At 50.4% G+C, this 27,794-nt stretch overlaps 1 protein-coding gene across 1 annotated transcript; it reads left to right on the forward strand.

The window, feature by feature from the left end:
* Positions 1-12,345: 12,345 nt before the first annotated feature.
* Positions 12,346-22,832, forward strand: Armc12 (armadillo repeat containing 12). The gene is made up of 6 exons (NM_001113777.1): positions 12,346-12,515; positions 13,350-13,495; positions 13,852-13,986; positions 21,474-21,647; positions 21,820-21,891; positions 22,314-22,832. The coding sequence occupies exons 1-6, from the start codon at positions 12,353-12,355 to the stop codon at positions 22,644-22,646; spliced, it is 1,023 nt and encodes a 340-aa protein (NP_001107249.1). The 5' UTR covers positions 12,346-12,352; the 3' UTR covers positions 22,647-22,832.
* The last annotated feature ends 4,962 nt before the right edge of the window (positions 22,833-27,794 follow it).

A 27,794-nucleotide genomic window follows, 5' to 3' on the forward strand; every position in this document is an offset into this window, starting at 1 on the left:
GTCTTCATATTCTATAAACCCCGGGGTAGGGGATGCACCTAGCCAGGGAACCTGGAGAGGCGTAGGTGCTCCGAGGCTGGTGAGTGCTCAGGGATGCTGGGGCCCACCCTACTGGGGTGCCTTCTCAGAGTCTCCGCGGCCACGGGAGGCTGCGCCACAGCGCAAGCCGCGAGCACAAACAGGGCGAGGAGGCTGGTGTGAGCGCCTGGGCCGGCTGCCAGCGCGCTGGGGCTGGAACACAATGTCCCGGGCGAGAGCGGGCGGGCGGGCGGGCGGGCGAGCGCGAGCGAGAACAGCCTGACTCAGCAGCTGGGTAAGTGGGTGTGCTCGCCCGCTCCCCAGATCAACCGCTCCTGCAGCCTGCGGTCAGCAGCCGGCTCCGCGCGGGGAGGGAGGGCGCGGCGCTGCAAGACCTCCACACGGTTGGGTACGAGGCCTCCTCGTCCCTCCAAGAAGCCATCTTCGGACCCTCCAGGCAGGAGCACAGTAGGCTCAGCCCACCTGGACCCAAAGTACCCTCCTCATTGCACCCACACATGGGGAGGACCACGGAGATGCCCGCTCCAGGTTCCGTGGTCCCTCCAAGCACCACCCACTCTGGGACGCCTCTGGAGGTCGCAAGAGTGGCTTGTGACTGTTAGTTGCAGGGAAAGCGGTTTGCTCTGGGGTTTGGTGGGGAAGGGTACCTAGGAAGAGCATCCTAGAAGAATTAAGAGGGAGTTCTGCCCTGTCCTCGTCTGACCCAGAGTGTTTTATCTCTTCCGGTCCCCCTCCTTTCAAAACCACTGGGGCCCTGAAGATTTCCTCCCGGGAGGGAGGGAGAAGCAGGTGGCGTGGTCCTCTGAAGCCTGAGAGTCTACTTTTTCTGTTGTCCCCACCCTCCCACCTGAAGCCACAGCAAAGGCCCAAGAAGCTGGCCACCCAGACACAAAATTCCTCCTTCGCGCTTGCTGACTCTTGTGGTATGGTGGGGCCATTGACAATATGGCAGAAGGCCAGAGTAGGGTGGTTCCTAGGGCCGTTCAGTGCTCTAGCCTCCAGGGGTGTCTTCAAGGTACCCCGAGGGACACCATGTGCCTGGAGAGTGCCCGGCTGGCAGGGAGGGGCCCTGTTCTCTGCTGGGAAAGGTTTTGGCAGACAGCAGAGGCCTGGGTTCCAGGCCCTTCCAGGCTGAAGTTTAGGGGAGGGACCCTAGGCTGCTGAAGTATCTCACCTGGGCCTAGTGTCCCCAGGCCATGTGGTTACACCATCTGTTGGCTGTATAGCCAAAGGTGAAGGCCAACATAGGCCCAGGCTAGGGACCACCTTTCCACACGAGACACGTCCCACACATGCAGTCACCCAGCCGGCACTCACCAAATCCTCCGGGTGAAGACAACTGGGTCCCCTTACACCCCAACCAATAGATCCAAACTACAACCCACGGGTCTGTCCCATGTTTGCTGGCGTCAGTGAAACTCTGACCTGGACACGCGCAGAAGGCAGCGAGCTGACTCGTCCCTCTCCATCTCTGGTTCCCTAATGATCATTTCCTTCCCAAGCCCTACAAGTGACTGACTTTTTTTTTTTTTCTTCTTTTTTTTTTTCGGAGCTGGGGACCGAACCCAGGGCCTTGTGCTTGCTAGGCAAGTGCTCTACCACTGAGCTAAATCCCCACCCCCCCTTTTTTTTAATAAGATTCATTTATTTTATATATATAAGTACACTGTAGCTGTCTTCAGACACACCAGAAGAGGGCATCGGATCTCTTTACAGATGGTTGTGAGCCACCATGTGGTTGCTGGGAATTGAACTCAGGACCTCTGGAAGAGCAGTCGGGGCTCTTAACCACTGAGCCATCTCTCTAGCCCCCAAGTAACTGACTTTAACTGGCCACGTACCTAACCCAAGCACATCCCCATTGCCCACTGAGGCCCAATCCCCCAAACTCCCTAAGTTTTAGGGGCCCTTGGATTAAATCAAGGGTCTTACCGTACTAGGCAGGCACTTTGCCACTGAGTGAAATCTTTACCCCAGTTGGTTAATTTTAATTTTTAAAAATTAAATTACTGGGTGTTCCTAGCCTCCACGGCTAACATTGGCACCGCCTCTCACTTGCCAAAGGAGAAGGGGAACAAGCGAAGAGGTGCCCTTATCATGGTTCATACAGAGAAGACTGCCTGCAAATTCCCCTGTGTTAAAGCCCCCAGGACACAGCTGGGTACAAAAGCGGCTCCCAAGAGTGCGCCCTCTACTGGAGGGGTGAGGAACCTCATCGTTACAGATCTGGTGTGGCACTCTGAAATCTGGTGCTGTGAAGGAAGCAAGGGAAACCTATCTGGTTGGCTTTTTTTTTTTTTTTTTTTTTTTAAGACACCAACCTGTGTGCTATTCATGTCAAACGTGCAACAATTGTGCCAAAAGACAGACAGGTAGTGTGTCTACACGGAGGGCATGCTAATGAGTCCACTCTGAGGGGAAACATTTCATTCTCGAATACTTTTTTTTTCCTCTTCTTTATCAGTAGTTTTAGACATTTTCCCCATGGGGGTCAAAGGCTACCTAAGTATATGATTGCAGGTGGAAAGACGGGACAAAATCAGGTGTTGGTAGGGTCTGCACTCTTAACCTGTGTGGATTTTAATGTTAACGCAGGCAAAATGTTTCAGCGAACACATTTCCACAGTTCAACCTTATGGCAATGACAAACAAACTCACCTGTCAAAAGTTTCTGGACAAGAAAAAAATTAAATAAATTACTGAGTTGTGTATGGTGGCTCAAGCCTTTAATCCCAGCACTGGGGCAGCAGAGGCAGGTGGATCTCTGAGTTGGAGGCCAGCCTGGTCTACAGAGTGAGTTCCAGGATGGCCAGGGCTACACAGAGAAACCCTGTCGCAAAACAACAACAATAAAATGTTTTGTTTTTTTTTTTTAGTTCTTTTTTTCGGAGCTGGGGACCGAACCCAGGGCCTTGCGCTTCCTAGGTAAGCGCTCTACCACTGAGCTAAATCCCCAGCCCCAATAAAATGGTTTTTTTGTTGTTTTTTTTTTTTTTTTTTTTTTTTTGGAGCTGGGGACCGAACCCAGGGCCTTGTCCCCAAAATGTTTTAATTACCATGTTTTCACCCCGTGAGTCCCAGGGATCAAACCCAGGGTCATCAGGCTTGGTGGCAAGTGTCCTTACTATTGAGACAGCTCCTCTTCCTGGTTCCAGTTGGTTACCTGGTTACTGTTCTCTCGTCTATCAGCGGCCTATATTGGATCTGTCACCAAACACCAGATTCTCCACTTTGGCTGCATTTGTTCTAGTTTTTTCATTACTTTTCCCAGTCCCTTCTCTCCAGCCCCATAAATCCCACCTTTGGCCCAAACGGTCGTGCTTTCTAACTCGGGCTTTTCCTGGCTCCTACACACCCTTCTGGAATAATCTCTCCCAAACACCATTTACTGTGTATGTTATCACCTTCAGCCAAACACCCTGGGTACATTGGGTACTACCCTGTATTCCCAGAGCAGAGGCCAGGGTTTCATCCATGTCATTTCCAGCCCACAGGACTGAGCACACTGTGATCCCAACTTTATACCTGCTCCTGTCCTACCTGGGAATGCACCTTCCACAGGAAAAGCTCTGACAATCTCAAACCCTGTGAGAGGACATCAGATGTTCTCAAGTGAGCCAGCTGCCCATTTGATCCTACACTCCACTCACCGTCCTCTCTCTCCTCAGTTGGTACGCCCATTCCCACCCAGCCTAGCCATTGCTGATGCTCTCCCAGATCCTATTCTTTAAACACATACCCATTTAGTGAGTGAGGAGGCAGGGGTGCAATGGCCGGAGGTGGCAGTCACAAAACTTAGGAACCAATTCTCTCTTTTTGCTGTGTGGGTCCCCAGGATATCAGACTTAGCCGAAAGCACCTTTACCCACTGGAACCTTCTTGCTGGCCCTCAGGCCCTATTTTTCATTTATCCAGACTCCTCCTCAGAGATTGGAGGAAGGAGACTGCTGACATCCAAGTTACCCTCAGGGAGTCTGTGCTAAATTGCAAACCCTTGGGGGCATGGAGTGAAAGGTGAGCCCCTGCTTCTGTGAGACTTGGACCAGGGCAGAAGACACAGAGGAGGGGCCTGTGCACATGACTAAATTGTTAACAATGCTGGCCAAACATGGAGGAGGCCCTGGGTCCTTCCACCCATGGGTGGGAGGGAGGTACACACGTGTAATCCCAGCATTCTGGAGAGAGAGGCGGGAAGATCAGATGTTTAAGGCTATCCTCTGATACATAGAGAATCTGAGGTCAGCCTGGGCTAGAAATCCTGTCCAAAAAAAGCCTGTCTCTATGGCTGAGTCACTAGTTAGGTTCTTTGCACTAACAGTCTCTCTCACACATTGTGATCCCAGCTTTGCACCCCCTCCTGACTTACCTGGGAATGCACCTTCCGCAATCTCAAACCCTATTTTGATCCTTTTAAAACAGCTTTCAACCTGTCCTAGGTTTTATTGCTTAATTATGTCCTGTGGTATCTTCACCCTCATTTCCCTGTAGGCTGTAAACTCCTTCGTGACAGGCTTAGGGGCAGGATTGTCCTTCCTTTCATACCATGGAATTAGTCGAAGCAGGAAGCCAGAGATGGATACTCAGACCCATAGGTTTGGGTCCCAATCTGGTTCCAACACTTAGCTACTGGGCTTGGGGTCCTCTCTGACCGCTCAGACTCGGTTCCTAGGCAGCAAAAGTTGCTAGAACTATTAAGGGCAAAGGTCACAAGACCTAAAGTACTGGGAGTGAGCTGGTACGTAGTGAGCATGGCACAGTTTGTCCTTCTTCCCTGAATGGCTGGGACCTTCCATGAATTAGAGAACCAAGTCTTCCCTGATTAATGCTTATTCTGGGGTACTTGACAAGAGAAGAGAGACACTGAGTAATTACAGAGACAGCTCAGTGGATAAAGGCGCCCGCCAAGCTTGACACAAGAGTTGGATCCCCTCCCCTCGGGGGTCCCACAAAGTACAAGGAGAACTAACTCCTATAAATGACCTGCCCTCAAATCTCCAGATGCACGTTTTGGCACATGAGCCCCAGCCCCCCACAATAAATGTAATAAAAAGACATTACGGGGCTGGGGATTTAGCTCAGTGGTAGAGCGCTTACCTAGGAAGCGCAAGGCCCTGGGTTCGGTCCCCAGCTCCGAAAAAAAAGAACCAAAAAAAAAAAAAGACATTACATACATCCCAGGATCATATCCTGGGTGCATGGCCACTCCACCTGGATTGGTGACAACCTGTGAGCCGCGGGCTTGGAGAGAGCTAAACAGTCCCTAAGAATGGCGCCAAGCATAAACATTTGTTGAATCAAAATATCGAATACAAGTTGTCCCTCTCTCACTTTCTCCAACACCAAGCGAGTCAAAAAAAAAAAAAAAAAAAAAGCAAAGATAGAAACGTCCCACCCTGTGGAGCCCCCAGTCCTGCCGCACCCTGTCCTGGAGCCCTAGTCAGCTTGTAGTCCCCGAAGTCCGCTTGTCTTCAGCCCCGCCTCTGATTGCCTTGGAAACTGTGACGTTAGGGGGTGTGGCCTCTCTCCATCCTCTCTAACGGCTGGAGCCGCGCCTTAGCACAACCTGGAGGGGGAAGATGAGGTTAAAGTTGCTGGGTCCTCCCCCGCTCCTTAGGCAGTAGATAACTACGCACACAGGTCTGCGCCCACGAGAGAGCGCGCGTTGCGCTTGCTCTTGGCAATTTAGCCTAAGATCGCGAGAGAGCGGGCGTAGGTCCCCGGGAACCTTCCCTGGCGATCTAGGGGGGTCTGGAGACTGCAGGTTTGGGTCCCCGGAAGACCACTACACCCTCCACCCTCGACGCTGTCCGGGAGGGCGCAGGCCTGCGCCTACGCAGGCTCTCCAGACTCGCTGCGCGCCCTGGGCGTGGGCGGGAAAGGGTTAAGCAAGGTGCCAGCGCGGGGCGCGGCGCGTGTGGAGGAGGGGAGCGGGGAAGAAAGTGAGAGCGGGGGCGGGGGGACCCGAGCGAAAGAACATCCTGTGCCGCCGCCGGATGCGAGAGGCGGGGGCGCGGGGGAGGCAGAGCGATGCGCTCCGCCCCGCGCTCCTCCTCCCGGGCGCTGACCGCTCCCGCGCTTCTTACGGCTTCTCCTGGTCCCCACGCCTTCGCGGGTCATGAGCTGGCCAGAGGGGCCCCTCGGCTCGAGTTCCCCGGCTGGGGTAAGCGCGGGGAGTGTGGGATCCGCTGTGAGGAATGGGAGCCACCCCTACCCCACCCCCCAAAGCCTTTTCCGCTGAACCCTGATGGCGAGCTGTCCCCTGTGCAGCGCTAGGATCCGCACCTTCTCTGGGCCAGTCCAGCTGGCTGTACTTTCAGGAACGACCCAGAAAAGCTGATTGTGGAATTCGACAATCCTCACACTCCTGGGATTAGAACCGGAATCGGTCGGACCGCAAAGGCTTTTCAATGGGGCTAGCGAAGACACAAAAACCCTTAGTAGATAAGGCTCCCAGGAGAGGCCTCTCGGAAGTCAAAATGGGCGCTTGCCGAGTTCGATACCCAGGTCGCACCAAGTGAAAGGCGAGAGCTACCGATTTACATAAATTGCCCTCAGACCCCCAAACACTACCTTGGCACTTCCAAGCTTGGGAGAGCCAGGTACTGTGGCTTTAAACCCAGCACTCAGCAGGCGGAGGCGGGAAAATCTCTAGTTGAGCTGAGCTCTTTGACTACTACATAGACTGTCTCAAAAAAAAAAAAAAGTTAAAAAATCGGGAGGGGGGAGGAGCTATCTAGGCAATGTTCTTTACCTGATCCAATCAGAAAAGGCAGGGCCTTGCTAGCAGATGTAGTGGCGCTATTAATGTCATGATATGAAATGATGACCTTGAACTTCTGACCCCACCACCATCTCTACCTCCGGAGAGTGCTGGGGTTCATAGAAGTGCAGCATAGCCCTGTGTATATGAGACCGCCCCCCAACAGCGCCTGGAGCCCCAAGGACGCTGAAACACTCAGGGCCCCACGCTTGGGTGAGGAGAATGGGGAAGTGGCTTTGAAGTTCCAGCTCAGCAAAGTAGGCTCACGGTGGTTTGTCCTAGCGGAGGCGTGGAAGACAGGTTTGCCGCCCTCACCGTGACCAGTCGGTGTGCCATGCACGGGATCAGCCTCCACAGACAACTCCATGCAGTAGGTCTCCGTCCCTTCCCACAGTGTCGTGGAACACAGAAATCAGAACCAGGTGGCTGAACTGGCTGAGTCACGGCCGTGTGCCCAGCACCCATGTTGCCACCCCCAAAACTGACCTGCAAGGAACACTTGGATGATACCCACCCCAAAAGTTAAAAAGCTACCACCGGGTGGGGGCTGGGTCAGGCTGTAACTTTGTTGGTAAGGTCCTTGCTTGTTTGTGGCAAGCCCTGAATTCAATTTCCAGCCCTAATAAAGGAGACGCGATGGACTCTGGAATCCTAGCAACTCAGATGGTGGAGGTAAGTAAGCAGAGTTTGAGGCCAGCCTAAGCTACCTGTCTCAAAAGCTGATATGAGGTGTACTGTCAGGTTTTGTGTGTCAACTTGACACAAGCTGGAGTTATCATGGAGAAAGGAACTTCCGTTGAGGAAATGCCCCCATGAGACCCAGCTGTAAGGCATTTTCTCGATTAGTGATCAAGAGTGGAAGGGCCCAGCCCATTGTGGGTGGTGCTGTCCCTAGGCAGGTGGTCCTGGGTTCTATAAGAGAGCAGGCTGAGCAATCCAGGGGGAGCAAGCCGGTAAGTAACATCCCTCCATGGCCTCTGCATCAGCTCCTGTCTCCAGGTTCCTGCCCTGCTTGACTTCCTGTCCTGACTTCCTTTGGTGATGAACAGCCATGTGGAATAAACCCTTTCCTCCACAACTTACTTTTTTTTTAAAAGATTTATTTATTTATTTATTTATTTATTTATTTGGTTCTTTTTTTTCGGAGCTGGGGACCGAACCCAGGGCCTTGCGCTTCCTAGGTAAGCGCTCTACCACTGAGCTAAATCCCCAGCCCAGATTTATTTATTTATTTATATGTGAGTACACTGTTGCTGTCCTCAGACACACCAGAAGAGGGCATCAGATCTCATTACAGATGGTTGTGAGCCACCGTGTGGTTGCTGGGAATTGAACTCAGGACCTCTGGAAGAACAGTCAGTGCTCTTAACCACTGAGCCATCTCTCCAGCCCCCCAACTTGCTTCTTGGTCATGATGTTTGTGCAGGAAGAGAAACCCTGACTAAGACAGGTGGCCAGAGAGTTGATTCCGCCACTCCGAGAACATGTGCTGTTCTTGCAGAGGACTCGGGTTTGAATCCTAGCACCCACAGGGCGACTCTCAACTGTAACTCCAGTCCCTGGGGATCCAATGCCTCCTGCTGACTTCTCCCAGCACCAGGACACATGTGCTGTACATGCCTGACTGGGTGGCATAACCTGTCACCCCAGCCACTCAGGAGGCTGAGGGACAGGATTTGCTTGGACATGTGATGCAGACACCACATTCACACCTGGCCCCCCCAAAGCCAACAATGAAGCAGCTGATAAGGCTTGGTATCATAGCAGAAGACCCCAGATCTGACCTATAGTACTATAGGGAAAAAAGCTATGAGCTCAGGAACATGTCACCCTGGGGGCCGATCACCCTGGTTCCCTCTGAATTGTTCGAGGGCAGATCCAGAAGAACTGGGCTAAGAAGTATCAGGAGGGATCTAGCGGCAGACGAACAGAGAAGAGTCTTTAGAGTCCTTTTGTTTGTCTCAGTTTTTTGAGACAGGGTTTCCCTATGTAGCCCTGGCTGTCCTGGAACTTGCTCTGTAGACCAGGCTAGCCTTGAACTCAGAGATCCTCCTGCCTTTGCCTCCCAAATGCCAGGGTTACAGGCCGGCACCGCCATTGCCTGGCTCTCTTTAGTGTTTAAAGAGCAGAAGTAGGCACACTAGTTAAAGCACACTAAAATTCAGTCCCCAGAACCCAGGTTAAGTCCCAGGTGGGTGCGGTGACCCACTTGTAAATCTAGCCACTGAAGGCAGAGATGGAATTCCCAGAGTAAGCTTGTTAGCAAAACTAGCTGGGCTGGAGAGATGGCTCAGTGGTTAGAGCACTGACTGCTCTTCCAGAGGTCCTGAGTTCAATTCCCAGCGACCACATGGTGGCTCACAGCCATCTGGAATGGGATCCGATGCCCTTTCTGGTGAGTCTGAAGACAGCTACAGTGTACTCACTATCAGAACAAAAACAAAACAAAACAAAACAAAAAACCCTAGCCTTTATCCAAATGCCTACCTTAATGAGTGAGGCAGGGGATTGATGGTGTGGTGGCCAGCCTTCCACACCTGGGAAGAAGGATGTCCAGGTAAACAACTGTCTGCATCAGATTGGCCCGTGTCTGAGCATTTTCTTGATTGCCAATTGAGGTGCCATTCCTAAGCAGGAGGGGTTGGGCTGTGTAAAAATGGTCAGCTGACCACGAGCCAAAAGAACAAGCTAGGAAAAGACATTCCCTGGTTTCAGCTTCAGTCCCTCCCTTGACTTCCCTAAGTGTCAGACTGAGACAAGGAAGTGAGAGGCAAACACCCTCTCCCCACCAAGTTGGTTCTGGTCACAGTGTTTTATCACAACAAACTGGAGGGCAGAAAGATTGTTCAAGTCGACCTTGATCCTCCGCTTGTGTGCGTGCATACGTACGTGTGCATGTACTCTGACACAAGTGGGCCCATTAACACACACCACAGACACCAGAAAACAAAAATAAAAAAAGAACCGTGACGTTCGCAGAATCATCTCGGCTGGGGTCAGAAAGGGTAGGAAGGCTGGGTGAGAAGGCAGAGGCAGAGACCAGCTAAAATGGGCTCTTCTAGCCTAGCTCTTCCAGGAGGGCGGCTTACGGCCCCAGTCCACACCAGAGGCTGGGACAAGGGAAGGTTCCAGACACCTCTGGAGTTCAGAATAGAAAACCTAGACCCCCCCTCAGCCCCAGGCAACTCTGCTCTTTCTTCCCTTCAGGGTCACGTTAGGCTCTTTGCACTTTAAGACTGACAACATGACCTAAAGACCTACCAAGTGCAGGCTCCCATGCTGGATGCTGCTAAGAAAGACAGGCCCCAGCCTTTAGACTTCCTCCAGGAGGCTACAGACTCCAGAGCTGCAATTGGAAACTAGACGGGACAGCAGAACTGTCTAAGGTGTCCACCCGTTCTTTTCAAACTCGGGTGGGCAGAGGGATCGATGAGTGAGGAACAGTCTGTCACTCGTGTGGGAATCCAACACAAAGTTATGGATTCTGAAAGCTGACTGTGAGCTTCCCCCAAGCTGTCCTCAGGAAAGACACCCAAAGGCCCAGGCCCAGAAGTGGGCCTCTGCTGCCCTCTAGTGGAATAAAGTGGAAATTGGCACCCGCTGGCCCCCTCAAACCTGGCTCAAAGAAAAAGGAACAGGAGAATGGTCAAAATACACAGCACACAGGTACTAAGAGGTCTTAGTGAAACTCCTCAGTTTGAACAGTAAATGTGTATGCTGATTAAAAATAAAACGAAGGCGGCAGTGCACACCTTTAATCTTAGCACTGGGGCAGTCTGGTCTACAAAGCGAGTTCTAGGACAGCCAGAGCTACACAGAGAAACCCTGTCTCAAAGAACAAACAAATAAACCAACAGGCAAAAGCCAGACACAATAGTGTAATCTGAACACTGATCCCCTTGAATCAAGTCAGTGAGCCCAGGTTCAATGAGAGTTCTTGTCTAGGGAAGCCTAGAGAGATTCTCAGCAGTTAGGAGTGCATGCTGCTCTTGAAGAGGACCTGGGTTCAATTCCCAGCACACACATCTTTCTGGCAGAAATGCTCACAAACCTACACACATATATAAACACAGGCACACAAGGTAATAACAATGCAGTAAGAGGGAGCTGGAGGGATGGCTCAGTGGTCAATCCTGAGCAGGAAAACCCGCCAATCCCTGAGCTCACTCAAGCTCAGGCATTGAAATCCCACCAATCCTCACCCTGGAAATCTCCCAGGGGAAATCGCCCCACCCCAACCCCAACCCCGCTGGGCAAGAAATCTTTTATAAACTTTGCCACCTACTCAGTTCTTAGCTGCTTCTCACTGGAGCAGAGACAGCCACCCTCCCAACAGATCTCTTGTGTAAGATTTGTTATGCAAATGTTGACCTCGTGGCATTCCCTGGCTCCCAATTGCCAGGATACCAATTTGTGAGGAGCAAAGCTGTAACATTTTCACAAGAGCAGAGCTTTGTCTGGGTATACTCCCCCCCCCCCCACCGAGCAGAACTGTAACACTTGATAACCCTTCCCTAGGGGAAGCCTTTTCCTTCTGAACTGCCAACACTTAGACCCACAGCAAAACAGGAGCTGGTCATGGTGATGCACACCAATAACCCACCGTCACTAGGGAGGTCAAGGCAGGAAGACCAATCAGTATAATAAGAGCCTGAACTAGGTGATATTTCCCTTCAAAAATAAGAGGGGGTTGGGGATTTAACTCAGTGGTAGAGCGCTTGCCTAGCAAGCCCAAGGCCCTGGGTTCGGTCCCCAGCTCCGAAAAAAAGAAAAGAAAAAAAAATAATAAAAGAGAGGAGATAGAGGGCTCCTCGAAGTTAAATGCCCTTGCTCTTCCAGATGACCCTAGGTCGGTTACCCGCAGAGCGCACACATCACCCAGCTCGCCGCTATCTGTCACTCCAGCTCTAGCAGGTCCAACGCTTTCTTCTGTACTCCTCAGGTATCCAGTGCATGTGACTTTGACACAAGTAATTTAAAAAGCCAGGCGTGGTGGTGCACGCCTTTAACCCCAGCAAGGGGAAGGCAGAAGCAGGCAGATTTCTCAGATCTGGGTTGGCCAGCCAGGGTTACACAGAGAGACAAACAAGCACTGACTGCTCTTCCAGAGGTCCTGAGTTCAATTCCAGGCAACCATCTATGATCACAACCATCTATAATCAGATCTAGTGCCCTCTTCTGGCCTGCAGGCAGAAAACTGTATAGTGTATATATAATAAATAAATAAATATTTTTAAAAACCCCATAAAACTTTTCAGTGGTTTTCTGTGCTAGGCAAATACTACTTCTGAGCCCTACTCCCCTCCCTACCTTCTACCCCTAGAGTCTCTGGCTTCTCTGCAGCCTCCCAAAGCAGCATCTTCTCTCAGCACTCAGGGCCTCTTACTTCCCTGAGGGCCATCCTTGACCCCCGTCATCTCCAAAGTTTCCTTTGTTGCCTAGTTACAATTCTAGCACTCTGGTTCTGGGCCCTGCCAGGGTTCTGGTTCCGGAATGTTCTCTCCAGGTGCCTTGGGCCTAGCTCCTACCTAGCCACAAGGCAGCACTGAAGACATGGGTAAGACCATTCCCTCGTACCTGGAGCAACTGGACCTCCGCAAAGGCTTCATAGGCCTGGCTACAGGTGCCGGGGCCATATACCTGCTGTACAAGGCCATCAGAGCTGGCTTAAAGTGTCAGTCACCGCTCTGTTCCGACTCACCTATCTGCATTGCCCGTGAGTGTCCAATCCCTGGGGAGAGGGCTTTGCCCCAGGAGGTACCTGCTTCTAAGGCTTCCCCTTCCTTCTTTCTCTTCTCCAGTCTGCCTCAGTTTCCCTCCCCCTTCCCAGCACTAGCAAGGCACGGCTGTAGAAGCTAGTTTGGGAGTCTCTGGGTAGCAGCTCTCTGTGGAGCCAGTCTCCAGGAACTGTCCACCCTGCTCCCTCTCTCTCTGGTCTATGTATTGGAAACTGAAGTCAAAAACTTGGTCAGGAACTGGAGACACTGAGGGAAAGAAAAGTTGAGAGACCTTTTTGCCCTGAGTTTCCAACTAGGTCATGGGGTACTTTAAATGTTTATCTTATGTATTTGGGGGTCTTGCCTACCTACGAGTACTGACGTAACGGACAATTGTGAGCCACCAGGCGGTTGCTGGGATTTGAACTCAGGACCTCTGAGAGAGCAGCCAGTGTCCTTAACCACTGACCCATCTCTCTAGTCCCCCTAGGGTACTTTTGTGGCATCAGGAAAAGGGTCACTAAGTTGAGACACGTTGGTTGCCAACTGCCAAGAGTATCCCGATGAGAACAGAACCCTACCAGGAAAGTTGTAACTGTGAAAAGACAAAGGAGCGACCGACACGCAGACAGCACAATAGTAGACATGGTTCTTGGTGTGGTGCACACTTGGTAGGGTAGTCCGGGAAACGCTCCACTCAGCAGACCAAAAGTTTCCATTTTAGGAAAAGCCTTAGACCTCAGCTTCCCTCCTTACCCCGTTTTCCCACTTCCCAGCCCCTTGCGTTCCTCAATGAGTCCGTATCCCTAACTGTGGACTGGGGTGTTGTTTAGGCCTGGCCATAGAGAGAGAGCGCCACGGGCGGGACTCGGGTGAGATTCGAAGACTTCTCCACTCTCTAGAGTGCAAACACGATGCATATACCAAAAGCATGGTCCTTCATAGCATCACCCGCTGCGTGTACTTGCTGGAAGCTGAGGTGGGCTGGGCTGGGCTGGGCTGGGCTGGGCTGGGCTGGGCTGGGCTGGGCTGGGCTGGGCTGGGCTGGGCTGGGCTGGGCTGGGCTGGGCTGGGCTGGGCTGGGCTGGGCTGGGCTGGGCTGGGCTGGGCTGGGCTGGGCTGGGCTGGACGGGCATGGCCGCGCCCCTCCCTGTCAGTCTGGTTCCTGGCTTAGAGTTCACCCCTAACCCCACGACTGCCTAGACAGCATCCTCAAACCTGTCCCTCTGCTTGACGGTAGCATCAAAGGAAAGATGACCTCAGAGACTCAGGGGACAGCGGGGGCCCAGGACACCCGCCTCTCCTGTCTCTCCCACCTCTCTTCACACACTCTAGGCCTCTGCTTGTACATTGGATGACATCAATTTGATCGCTGAAATGCTGGATGACAAGGACAACAGTGTCAAAATCCAAGCTCTGAACGCACTTAAGGCTTTCTCTGGCATCAGGAAATTCAGACTCGTCATTCAGGCAAGATGGGCAGCGTGTTCCCCAGAGTCTGGGTCCTTTAATTTGATGATAGCCAGGAAGTTTGAATCCGAGTTTGTAACCTGGAAATGAGTGGGGGAGACAGTGGTCAGCTTCGTCCCACGCCACTCTAGTCTCCACAAGAGCCTGATGAGCCTGGACTCTCTAAGGGCAGATTCTTAGACACCAGCGCATAACCAGGCTGGTTGTGAAACTGGGGTTACCACATTTTTCCTGCTGTGTGTGTGTGTGTGTGTGTGTGTGTGTGTGTGTGTGTGTGTGGCCCTGGCTGTCCCACTGTCCTTAAATTCAGAGTTCTGCCTGCCTCTTCCTCTCCCCCCCCCCCCCCCCCTGGAGCTGGGGACCGAACCCAGGGCCTTGCGCTTCCTAGGCAAGCGCTCTACCACTGAGCTAAATCCCCAACCCCTGCCTCTTCCTCTTGAGTTGTGGAATCGAAGGTGTGCGCCACCACCGCCTGGCTTTATACATATATATTCTATATGTGTGAAGTGGAAAGGAAAAACAATTCTAACGAAACCCAGGGGCAAGCTGGTTCAGTGGGCATTCGCTTCTAAGCCTGACAACCTGACTTCAATTTCCAGGGCCCCACATGGTGGAAGGAGAGAACCAGCTCCCACAAGTTCTCCTCTGACACCCCCTACACACACCCGCCATGAGCACATGCATGCAGCACCTTCTCCCATACGGCAGGGAAAAAAATATCCTTCCCTAAATGTGGCCAGCCCCGAACAGCATGGTCATAAGGTCCCCTCCTCGATCGGGTCCTCCCCTCCAGAAGGGTTACGACCTCATGTTCGATGCTGTAAATGCAGACACCCGTGCATTTGCGCATTTCGTACGGCAAGGTAGACAGCTGTGTGAAGTACGGTTTGCTGTGTTTGACCTGCGCGCTCTGGGATATTGTGTCTCAGTTGCTTCAGGGACGACACCTGCCAGCTTAGGGGAGGAAAGCTACACTCTGGTTTGAAACCATACATCTGTGGTCTGTGTTCTTCTGGGTTTTGCCTTTACAAAAGGCTGAGTCTATCCTTACCTGGCTGTCTTGTTTCCTCCTCCTGATACCGTGGTCCGTTTTGTGACTACCTCAGTGTTCGTCCACTGTGGAATATTTACATCTTCCCTGGTTTCTTGCTCTCCACACGCAAGGAGCACAGGGCATGCAACCTCCTTGCAGTCCCGGGAGCGTCCCTGGAGACATTTGAATATTTCACATTTTAACATTTCCCTCCCGGTTAGTTTTAATCATCAACCTGACAGGACCTCAACTGAAGGGTTCCCTCTACCAGAATGTCCAGAATGTCCTGTCTGGTGATTGGTGTGGGGGCTCAGCCCACTGTGGGCGACACCATCCCTAGATGGGCACCTGGGCTGTATAAGAAATTCGACTGGACGGGAACCAGTGAGCGAACCAGAAAGCAGCATCTCCACGGTTCTTTAAAAAAAAAAAAAAAAAAGCAAACCTTTATTTTATGTGGATGAATATTTTGCCTGGTTGATTGATGGAAACCAGAAGAGGGGCCAGATCCTGGAACTGGTGTTCGGGGTGGTTCTAAGCCACCATGTGGTAGCTAGGAGTCCTTTGCAAGAACAGTGCTATTAAAAGCTGAGCCATTTCTCCAGCCCCTCCTGGAGATTTAAGACAGACCCATTCCTCTCCAACATTTTCAGTCATGGTGTTAATCTCACACACACACACACACACACACACACACACACACACACACACACTGCAAACTAGGATTGTTTCTTACACGCAAAACAAATTGTCTGAATCAAAAGTTTGGGCTGGAGGTTTTGTGTATCTTTGGAATCTTAGCATTCAGGAGACTGAGGTTAGAGGATCGCGAGTTTTAGGCTAGCCTGGGGCTCTAGAGTGACACTTGGTGGCTCCCTCTGCTTCTCCCCTTAGCCCTCTCTGGTGCCCGAAAACTCTGAGCCTCCCAGGTCCCCTGCTTTTATGAGAGACCCTAGGTCGCCACCCTGCCAGGGATGGATGCCAGCCTGTAGCTCTGTATTGGGAGGGCTTAGCTCCTTCTATTTAGAAAGTACAAGCTGAACTAGCCTGGACCCTGCAGCTGCAGGGGGAGGGGGGCTGAAGGATGCAGTAGGGTGGGGGCAGGGGGTTGGGGAAGTGGGGGGGACGAGGGGGGGACTTCCTCTGCTTCCTCATGGCCAGCTACTACTAGACATACCACCTAGGCCTTCAAGAGGGCTTCTACCTATCTGCCCTTCTTTCCCAATCGGATCTCCTTCTACATTTGAGCATGAAGTTTGCTTTGGCCATGGGCCATGCCTCTTTGTCTAACCCCAACCATTTAAAAGGAAGCTCCAGGGGCTCGGGCGCTCTCTCTCTCTCTCTCTCTCTCTCTCTCTCTCTCTCTCTCTCTCTCTCTCCCTGTTCTTATACATACTCCTCCTCCTGCCCTGCCCCAGACTCTCACCTACTCACCTACCCTCAACTCTCAGGGGTGGGCGGGGCGGGGCAGGAAAGGCTTGCTCTCACAGGTGGGGGAGGGGGGCAGCTCACCACTGTAAGACCAACTTGGACTTGTTTGGTGCCCCTTCTCTGTCCAGTATCTTAACCCTCAAAACTCAAGATCCCTTTCCTCACTGGTCTGTCGGGCCCTGGCTTTCGGGCACTGAGGTAGTGGTGAAGAGAGAAGGATGCCCGTCTTTGTGGGCTTTATATCCTAACAGTGCGGGGGGGGGGGGGGGGGGTGACACATGAGGCAGAGGCACAGTGTGTTACATGCGATTGCAGTGGTTTGTGGAGGGCACCAGGCTAGGCGTGGTGGCTCACTCCTTTAGCCTCCTCAGCAGGGAGACAAAGGCAGGGGGATCTCTGTGGGTTGAGTCCAGCCTGGTCTACATAGAAAGTTCCAGGACAGCTAGGGCTATGTAGTGAGGCTCTGTTGAGAGAGAGACAGAGACAGAGAGAGACAGACAGACACACAAAGAGACAGTGAGAGACAAACAGAAATAGATACACAGATACACAGACAGAGACAGAGACGGAGACAGACAGACACAGACAGACACACAAAGAGCAGAGAGACAAACAGAAACGAAAATACAGAGAGAGACAGAGTGACAGAGACACACAGAGACAGACATTCAGACAGACAGTCAGACACCCAGAGACAGAGACACAGAGAGAGACAGAGACAGACAATCAGACACCCAGAGACAGAGACACAGAGAGAGACAGAAACAGACACAGACACACAGAGATACTCAGAGACAGAGAGCAGGCAGACAGACATACAGACACAAAGCTAAAGACAGAGAGGAGGGGCATGAGGAAGTTCCCGCTCTTCATGAGGTTTACAGTTATGAAGGAAGGGATCTTCCATTACCTCCATGGTGAATTGACACCAAACACTTGCTTTTTAAAAGAACTAGGAGTTGGGGATGTGGTGCCGAGGTGAGGTCTGCCTAGTCTGCGTGAAGCCTGGCTCCACGCCAATCACTGAATAAGCTAGGTGCGGCCGGGTGGCACATGCCTGTGAGCCTAGCACTCAGGGGGTAGAGGCAAGAAGGAGGGGTGGAGAGGTTAAAGGTCAGCCTCAGCTATAATAGCAAACTGAGACCAGCTTGGGCCGAATGAGACACCACCTAAAACACAAGCAAAAGGCCAAACAACCACAACAGACCACATGTCTAATAAGGGGCTTCAAGATTCTACACAGAGGGGGCTGGGGATTTAGCTCAGTGGTAGAGCGCTTACCTAGGAAGCGCAAGGCCCTGGGTTCGGTCCCCAGCTCCAAAAAAAAGAACCAAAAAAAAAAAAAAAGATTCTACACAGAGGCCTAGTGAGGGAGCTCCTGGGGGCTATCTGCTGCTAACAGCCAGGACGGTGAGTTCCCACAGGTTGTCCTCTGACCTCCATTTAAATTCTCCCCATCCCACTGTGTACAACATGCTAACGCGCGCGCACACACACACACACACACACACACACACACACACACACGTAATCATAAGATTACCAAATTGAAATTAAAATAAAAGAGTATGGGCTGGAGAGATGGCTCAGCAGTTAAGAGGACTGACTGCTCTTCCAGAGGTCCTGAGTTCAATTCCCAGCAACCACATGGTGGCTCACAACCATCTATAGTCAGGTCTGGTGCCCTCTTCTGGCCTGCAGGTGCATACACGCAGGCAGAAAACTGTATGATGTATACATAATAAATAAATAAATGTTTTTTAAAAAAAGATAAAAGAGTACATAAGAAAATAAAAACTGGGGTTGGGGATTTAGCTCAGTGGTAGAGCGCTTGCCTAGCAAGCACAAGGCCCTGGGTTCGGTCTCCAGCTCTGAAAAAAAGAAAAGGAAAAAAAAAAAAGAAAATAAAAATTAGTTGACAAGGGCCAGAGAGTTGGCTCAGCGGTTAGAGCACTGGCTGCTCTTCCAGAGGTCTGAGTTCGATACCCAGCAGCCACATGGTGGCTCACAACCATCTGTAACTCTAGCCCCATGGGCTCCGATGCCTTCTTCTACTGTACCTACATGAAGACAAATCAACCATATCCATGAATGCACAAATCTTAGAGAATTAGTCCAGAACACCGAAGGCTACAAAGACGTAACAAAACTAGGTTCCTTCCACACTGCTGGTGAGGATACAAAATGGAAGCCATTCTGGAAATTAGCTTAATAGTTTCTTAAAACATTATGGCCTGGCAGTGGTGACACATGTCCTTAATCCCAGCACTCAGGAGGCAGAGGCAGGCACATCTCTATGAGTTGGAGGCCATCGTGGTCTATGGAGCAAGTTCTAGGACAGCCAAGGCTATATAGAAAAACCCTGTCTCAAAATAGACAAAACAAACATTAAATAGATATTTATTGACTGGTAGTTGCACTATTCCCAGAGGAATATAAACTTATAGCTGCCTAGAAATTGTGCACAATTACTCATAGCAGCCTCATTTCAAATCAGCTCAGAGTAAAAGCTACTGAAAGTCTTTCAGTTAGGTGGGTGGTTAAACTGTGGTATATCCATTCAAAGGAATACTACGCAGCAACCAAGAAGAATGACAAGTCGATACATAGGACTTGGACAGATCTCAGGCATTACATTGGACAAGGAGTAGCCAACGTCAATAGGCCACATGAAGTTTAATCTCATTTATATGACATTCTCAAAAGACTGTCCAGTTGGAAAACAGGTCAGCATTGGGGAATAGGCAGGTGAGTGATGACTGTGAGGGGTCCCATGAGAGAGACCCCTGGGACAGTTTTGATGTGATGAAGTAACGTTGGAGGCAGTGGTCATTACAAAGATCTGTAATAAGATGATGCAGACCCGGCACTCACACTGCCAACGCCATCTCTAATTGTGGTATTGAACTGTGATTGGGTGAGAGGTATACAGGAAAGAGCAAGGGGATTCTTTTGCAGCTTCCTTTGAATTTATAATTATACAAATAAAACATCAATAATTTATTTAACATTCTAAACTTTATTATAAAAATGTTGCAAATACGCATGATACTTTTCTTTGTTGTTTTTTTTTTGTTTGGTTTTAGTGGTTTTTTGTTTTGTTTTGTTTTGTTTTGTTTTTTTGAGACAGGGTTTCTCTATTTAGCCCTAGCTGTCCTAGAACTAGCTCTGTAGACCAGGCTAGCCTCAAACTCAGAGATTCTCCTGTATCTGACTCCAGAGTGCTGGAATTAAAGGCATGAGCCACCATACCCAGCTATTTTTCTCTATTATTTCTTTTTGTAAAAAATTTATTTTTGTTAATTTTTTAATATTTTTAATTTTTAATTTTTATTTATTTTAATTTTTTAAATTTATTTTTTATTTTATTTTTAGAATTTTTTATTTTATATTTTTTATTTTTAAATTTTTAAAAATTATTTATTTATTACATATAAGTACACTGTAGCTGCCTTCAGACACACCAGAAGAGGGCATCAGCTCATATTACAGATGGTTGTGAGCCACCATGTGGTTGCTGGGAATTGAACTCAGGACCTCTGGAAGAGCCGCCAGTGCTCTTAACCACTGAGACATCTCTCCAGCCCCTTATTTTTAAATTTTTTTAATGTTTCAATTTACTTTTATTATTAGTTTATAATTATTTAAAAATAAAAGATATGGTGCTGGAGAGATGGCTCAGTGGTTAAGAACAATAGCAGCTCTTCCAGGGGGCTCAGGTTAAGCAATCTTGTAGGAATTAGGGAAGTGACCTGTGACTGAAGGGAAAGAGTTCTCAGCAGAGGGAACAACCCATGGGAGCCGCCTTAGGCAGGTGAGCCCTGAACCACCAAAGCAGAAGCCAGGACGTGAGGGTTGAGGGTCAGGACAGGAGCAGAGGGAATGAGGACTTGGGCAGCAGCTGAAGGGGAGGAGAGGGATTGGCACCTCCAAGGCTTCGGGTGTTCTGAAGGAAGATGCAGGGGGCAGGATGGAGGCTACTGATGCAGAACTCCAACAGGGGAGGGTTGGAAGAGGAGGGTAGGAGTGGGGATGGGTAAAAATCAGTTAGGTTTTGTGCAGACAGTTTCTGTAGAATTACAGATGCTAAATGTTTTTAATTGGCTGTGTATACATATGGGTGGGTGCATGCACCCATTTAACGGGCGTTCCCATGGCATGGAGCAGTCCTGAAGGTCAGAGGTCAACCTGCAGAGGTCGGTTTTCTCCTTCTACCTTCTGGGCCTTGGGGGTCAAATTCCGAAGCTTCTTGTCACCTTGATTGTGTGCCAACTCACCAACCCTTTTACCAGATGTTTAAAAATCATTGTGTGTGTGTGTGTGTGTGTGTGTGTGTGTGTGTGTGTGTGTTTGTGCCCGCGCATGCTCGCGGACTTGCCCCACAGTGCACTATGGAGATCAGAAGACAACTCTGTGGAATTGGTTCTCTTCCCCACCACCTTTACCTGCGTTCCAGGGCTCTAACTCCGGTGGGTCAGTAAGCTTGTGCCACAAGCACTTTGCCTACTGAACCATCTCATTAACCCCCTTTTTGGTGGTTTTGAGGATAAAACGCAACAAGATTTTCTGAGGGATGGGAGAGAGAGATAGAGAAAAGGAGAGAGAGGCAAGCAGAGACAGACGGACGGACGGTCGGACGGACGGAGGATTAGAGAATACTTCAGCTTGGGGCTTGGAGGGATTGCGGCACCAATGGCCAGGATCAAGGAAGCAAGCTTGGATAGGAAGGTGGGATTAGCAGATGAACTGGATGACCTTATGGAGGGGATAAATCAGAGAAAAGGAGGCTGGGCAGAAGGTTTAGGGAGACAGAGATAGCCCAGAAAGGGGAACAAAAACATCTATGAGGTGGGAGTGGCTAGCCGAGGCATGAGGGTGGGTAGCTAATCAATGCCTTGGCATTTCCAGTTCCAAGTAGGAAGGATTATTTCCTGGGTGCTGGGCGGGGTCAGTGAAGGGCGACACGGAGCCTAGTGTGTCAGGGAGGTCACCATATGAGAGCAGACCCATTTCTCCACCCCAGGAACATTGCATCAAGGTGCTGGAACTGATTTCCACCATCTGGGACATGGAGCTGCACGTGTCTGGCCTCCGACTGCTCAACAGCCTCCCGCTACCTGACTACGTTCACCCACAGCTGCGGCGGGTGATGCCTGCCCTGATGGAGATCATACAGTCAGACTGTGTTCTGGCACAGGTGCCCGCCCTGCAGGACCGCGGCTCCGCCCCCAGCTAGGTCCCACCCTAGCTAGGCTCCGCCCCCACCCTACCCCCAATCCTGGAGCTGCAGGTAGAGGGAAGAGCTGAGGTTCAAGCCACCCCTGCTGAGGCCCAGACCCACCCGCCCTCTCCTGCTGTTCCTTATTCAGGTCCAAGCTGTCCGCCTCCTGAGTTACCTGTCACAGAAGAACGACCTCCTCTATGACATTCTCAACTGTCAGGTGAGGAAAGGTAGACGGGGACTGGTGGCGTGCTGAGGCAGGGGTCGAGTTTTGGAGATCATTTTCTTAATGTGCACGGGTTGTCTGTGTGGCGCCTGTGAGTGCAGGGCCTGTGGAGGCCAGCAGAGGGCGTCAGATCCTCCCAGAACTGGAGCTGCAGAGGCGTTGCGAGCCACCACGTGGGTGCTGCAAAAGCAGTCAGAGCTTGTCACCCCGCCCCATCCCCAAACCCCAGCCCTCATCTCTCCGGCTTCACACACTGTCTTAAAATTAATCTCAGGAACTCAACTCGCGTTCTCTGACCGTGATCCAATTTCTCTGGCAAACGCGGCTCCGTGAGAGAGCAGAGACCGTGGGAAGCCAAAGCTGAGAATTTGAGAAGGGGCAGGAGCTCAGCGGGTCTCTCCCATTCCCCACTATAGGTGCGTCCCAACTTCCTGTGCCTCCTCCAGTGTTCGCAGCCGGGCAGTCTGCTATTCGAGGTGCTGGTGTTTGCCGAGCGCTTGAGTGAGGGTCGGAACGCCAACCACTACCGAGCGGTAAAATGGCATTACAACGAGCAGTCCCTTCACGAAGCCCTCTTTGGGGATGAGTCCAGACTGGCAGACCGACTGCTTTCCCTGGTCATCCACCCTGAGGAGGAAGTTCAGATCCAGGCCTGCAAAGTCATAGTGAGCTTGCAGTGTCCTCAGGACCTGGGATGCCGACCCTCTGTCTGCCGACCCAGCCATTCCTACTTTAAAAACGGAGAGTAACATTAAGGAGATCCAATAAACGCGTACGGGAGGGAAGCTCGAGGCTTCTGGAAGCACGCGTCTGTCCGTTGCCTCCCAGGGCCTGGGTGGAGGCTGGCCTCCGCCTAGGCTGTGGCCCAGCACCCCAAACACAGTCCACTTTCTGTGTTTGGGAGACTGACCCGCCCTTCTTTGCTGCTCTTCAAATCTGTTTCCATTTGTTCTTTGAGGTGTGTGTGGGCACATGGGCACGTCTGTGTGTGTGTGCACGCGCGCGTGCCCTAGTGTGTGGAGGCCCCCTAGCTCGACGACAGGATCGACTTCCTCGACTTTATTCACTGAGGTGGGGTGTCTCGGTCAAACCTATGGTTAGACTCGCCAGCCAGGTCTTTCTGGGGATCCCCTGTCCCTGCCTTCCAAGGCTGGAAGGACAAGCCCTCGCCCTGCCCACTGCGCATTTGCATGGGTTGTGAAGAATGTGAATTCCAGTCCTCCTGTTTGCACCACAAGCACTTTGACCCGCAAGTTATCTCCCAAATGTCCTTTAAAGCCTGGATGTGGGGGTCCGTCATTTCCTGTGAGCACATAGGTGCTGTGTGTGTGTGTGTGTGTGTGTGTGTGTGTGTGTGTGTGTGTGTGTGTGTTTAATGGAACTAGATAGAGTAACAGATGGTTGTGAACCACCATGCAGGTGCTGGGAATGAAACCCGGGTCTGCAAGAGCATTAAGTGCTGTTAACTGTTGAGCAATCTCTCCAGTCCAGTTCTCTGCCTATGGCTTAAGAATCTTCCCCAGGGGGGCTGGAGAGATGGCTCAGCAGTTAAGAGCTCCGACTGCTCTCCCAGAGGTCCTGAGTTCAATTCCCAGCAACCACATGGTGGCTCACAACCATCTGTAATGGGATCTGGTGTGTCTGAAGACAGCTACAGTGTACTCGTATACATTAAATAAATAAATAAATCTAAAAAAAAAAAAAAAGAATCTTCCCCAGGGGGGTTGGGGATTTGGCTCAGTGGTAGAGCGCTTGCCTAGAAAGCGCAAGGCCCTGGGTTTGGTCCCCAGCTCCGAAAGAAAAAAAAATCTTCCTCAGGGTTGGAGAAATGGCTCGGCGGTTAAGAGCACTGACTGCTCTTCCAGAGGTCCTGAGTTCAATTCCCAGCAACCACATGGTGGCTCACAACCGCCTGTAATGGGATCTGACGCCCTCTTCTGGTGTGTCTGAAGACAGTGACAGTGTACACACATACATTAAATAAATAAATAATATTTTAAAAAGAGAATCTTCCCCAGTTCCCCCTACTGGGAATGGTCTGGGCCCTCGTGAGAGGTGCCCCTGTGGAAGAGGTGGGAGCCTAGCCTTTTTCTGACCTCCTGTTTTGGTGTTCTGCCCCTGGTCACATGACCCCCTGGTGGGACATGTTACCATCCACCTCCGGCCCTCACCAGATGCTAAATCAGTGGGGCTTGCCTCATTCTGGATTGAGAACCTTCAAAATGATGGACTTAAGACAGGTCTGGTAGGTTGTGGCTCCAACCCCAGCACTTAGGAAGCAGAGTTGGGCTGACGTGTGTATGTGTGTGTATGTGTATATGTGTGTGTACGTGTATATATGTGTATGTATGTGTGTGTATGTGTGTGTGTATGTGTATATGTGTGTAAGTGTGTGTATATATATGTGTATGTTTATGTGTGTGTACGTGTATGTGTATATGTGTGTGTATGTGTATGTGTGTATGTGTATATGTATGTGTATATGTGCGTATGTATGTGTGTGTATATATTCTTTTTTTTTTTTTTTTTCGGTTCTTTTTTTCGGAGCTGGGGACCGAACCCAGGGCCTTGCGCTTCCTAGGTAAGCGCTCTACCACTGAGCTAAATCCCCAGCCCCGTGTGTATATATTCTTATACCTGCACACATGCACTCTGTCCTATTTCTCTATAGAACCCTAATACAATGAATGCCCTGTAACCAAGGACCTTCATTTTGTGTTCTTATCCTGTGTATGTCTGTCTGCATGTGTGTACACACACACCACAGCACATATATGGAAGTCAGAGGACAAATACGGAGCAGAGTTAGTCTCTCCTTCTGTCATGTGGATCCCAGGATTGAACTCAGGTCGTCAGGCTTGGCAGCAAGCCCCTTTACCTGCTGGACCATCTTGCTGGCCCATCCATCTTATTCATACCACATGTACTGTTCAAGTCCTGGCAATAAAAGACCCACAGCACCCTCCAGGACCCCCACCAAGGAGGACCCCATCGTGACTCTGGAGTATCAAACAGGGAAAGGGACCGTGGCTCTGTTACCTTCCTCTCAAAGTTTACATTAATGGATACAGGTGCTTGCTGCCAAGTCTTAGGATCTGAGTTCAATCCTCACCAATCCCATGGCAGGTGAGAACTAGTTCCTGAAAGTTGTCCTCTGACCTCCCCATGTATGCTGTGACTGGACTGTCAACATTTAGTAAATCTCATTCTTAAAGGAAAAGTATTTTAGTTATTTCAAAGTAGGTTTTCTCTTGGGGATTTCAGACTTTCACGTCTTTGAGAAGAAACACTGGCATCCCAGGCAGGTGGTAACAATGCTGGCACAACCTTCAGACTCATGACAGATGGTGGCTAGTGTGGCCATGTAGTCTTTCTCTACATTTTGGGGATTTTAAAACACCCAAAGAGAACCAGCTACCCAGTTCTGGTTAGTGGTTAAAAGACAGAGGACCAGGGAGAAGCCGGAGGACCCAGTCTGGTTCTAGCCCCAGAACCAATGTTAAAAACCCCAGGTCTGGGGTTGGGGATTTGGCTCAGTGGTAGAGCGCTTGCCTAGGAAGCGCAAGGCCCTGGGTTTGATCCCCAGCTCCGAAAAAAAGAACAAAAAAAAAACCAAAAAAACAAACAAACAAAAAAAACAACCCAGGTCTGCAGTGGTCCAGGGGTTGCTAGGCAGCTCTGTGACCTGACATGCCCCTGCCCAGGGGGGTAACAGAGCCAAAAAGAGGCCCTGGGAAAGGTTCTATCATCAGTCAGGAAAATACAAACTTAAGGGAAGAGAGGAACAAAGGGGCAAACAGACCGAAGTGGCTGACGTTGAACTACAGATCTGCTCACAGAAAGGCAGACCAAGAACAAGAGTCCAGCCCACCTCTGCAGCAGAGGAGGGAGAAGCCACAGGTTGTGTCTGTCAGGTCCTGCGTCCCTCCTTGTAGAGTCCAGAAGAATTTTTTTTTTTTAGATTTTTTAATTTTATTTATAGGAGTGCTCTATCTGCATGTACACCTGCACACCAGAAGAGGGCATCAGATCACACTACAGATGGCTGTGAACCACCATATGGTTGTTGGGATTTGAACTCAGGACCTTTGGAAGAGCAGACAGTGCTCTTATCCACTGAGCCATCTCTCCAGTCCCCCAGAGGAATATTTTTACCAACTCTTTTGCACGTGTGAATTTTTTTAGTAGTTTTAGAGACATTTTTAAAAAATATTCATTTATTGTATATGAGTACACTGCAGTTGTCTTCAGATACACCAGAATCCGATACAGATGGTTGTGAGCCACCATGTGGTTGCTGGGAATTGAACTCAGGACCTCTGGAAGAGCAGTCAGTGCTCTTAACCACTGAGCCATCTCTCCAGCCCTAGAGACATTTGAAGGAAGGAAAAAAAAAAGCTGGGTTATGGCACACACTTTTCATCCCAGCACTAGGGAGGCAGAGGAAGGGGGATCTCTCTACGTTTTAGGCTAGCCTGGTCTACAAAGCAAGTTCTAGGACAGCCAGGGCTACATAGAGAAGCCCTGTCTCAAAAAAAACAAAAATAAAACCAACCACCAACAACAAAACATTTGTAAAATGGAGACCAGGGAATCCCACAACTAATTTTTAAGGGTAAATGATTTGTTAAGGGGTGAAACCATGGAGTGAGAGTCAGCTCAGTGGTAAAGGGCACATCTTGTTGCAAAGAACCCAGGTTAAATTCCAGGCACCCACGGGGAGGCTCATCGCTAGGGCACCAGACCCACATGTGATGCTCGGACACACACGCAGGCAAAACACTCATACACATCAAATAATAAAAGTCTTAAAAAGGGGGTTGGAGAGATGGCTCAGTGGTTAAGAGCACTGACTGCTCCTCCAGAGGTCCTGAGTTCAATTCCCAGCAACCACATGGTGGCTTACAACCATCTGTAATGGGATCCAATACCCTCTTCTGGTGTGTCTGAGGACAGCGACAGTGTACTCACATACATAAAATAAATCTTTAAAAAGAAAGTTTAAAAATAAAATCTAAGGGAAAAAGGTGAAGTCACTTGCTGGTAGCTTAGCTTTTGGTAAAACTAGGGGACGGTAGGACACTGAATTGGGGAGGCTCTGTCTCTGGAGTCAGAGAAACATCCCACCGAGGGCACTGTTTACATCCTACAGCACGGAGCACAAAGCACACTCAACTGCACACTGGAGTCTCCGTTGTACATTTGTGGCTGCACTGGGTTTGGTTTTTTTTGTTTGTCTGTCTGTTCGTTTTTGTTGATTTTTTTTGTTTGTTTGTTTGTTTTGTTTTTTTGGGTTTTTTTTGGTTCCTTTTTTTTCGGAGCTGGGGACCGAACCCAGGGCCTTGCACTTCCTAGGCAAGCGCTCTACCACTGAGCTAAATTCCCAACCCCTTTTTTGTTTTTGTTTGTTTTTTCTTGCAGCTGGAGAGACGGCCATGGGTGCTGGAATCTGCAGCTCATATTTTTGGTTGTGAGCCTAGCCTCTAGCCGCTGAGCCATCTTTCCAGCCTGTGTCTGGAATATTTTAAATTACATCCTGTCTTCTGTTTCCTATACAACCTCTGACTGGTTGTATAGGAACAACCTGGCCCTGCCAGGACTGTGAGGCTATGGTCGCCCGAGGCAGCCTGTTTCCCTAAAAACTGTGGTAATGAGCTGCGAATGACGGGGAAACTTGAGAATGCACCGCGTGTGCCATAAATCCGTGAATCATTCATTCAGCAGAGGGAAGATTCTGAGCGCCTAACTGTTATGCGAGGTCTCATGGGAGACTTGCCAAGCTTGAGGCGGGGCCGTTGCTGGCGTAACCGTTCTGAAGGAACACTATGTGACTCTGGAGTTTTGGCACGTGTGTGAAGAACTGGTGTCCGTCTACTGATCCACAACCAATAAAATCT

This window comes from Rattus norvegicus, chromosome 20, assembly GCF_036323735.1.
Source record: "Rattus norvegicus strain BN/NHsdMcwi chromosome 20, GRCr8, whole genome shotgun sequence".
In the NCBI taxonomy this organism is placed as follows: Eukaryota; Metazoa; Chordata; class Mammalia; order Rodentia; family Muridae; genus Rattus; species Rattus norvegicus.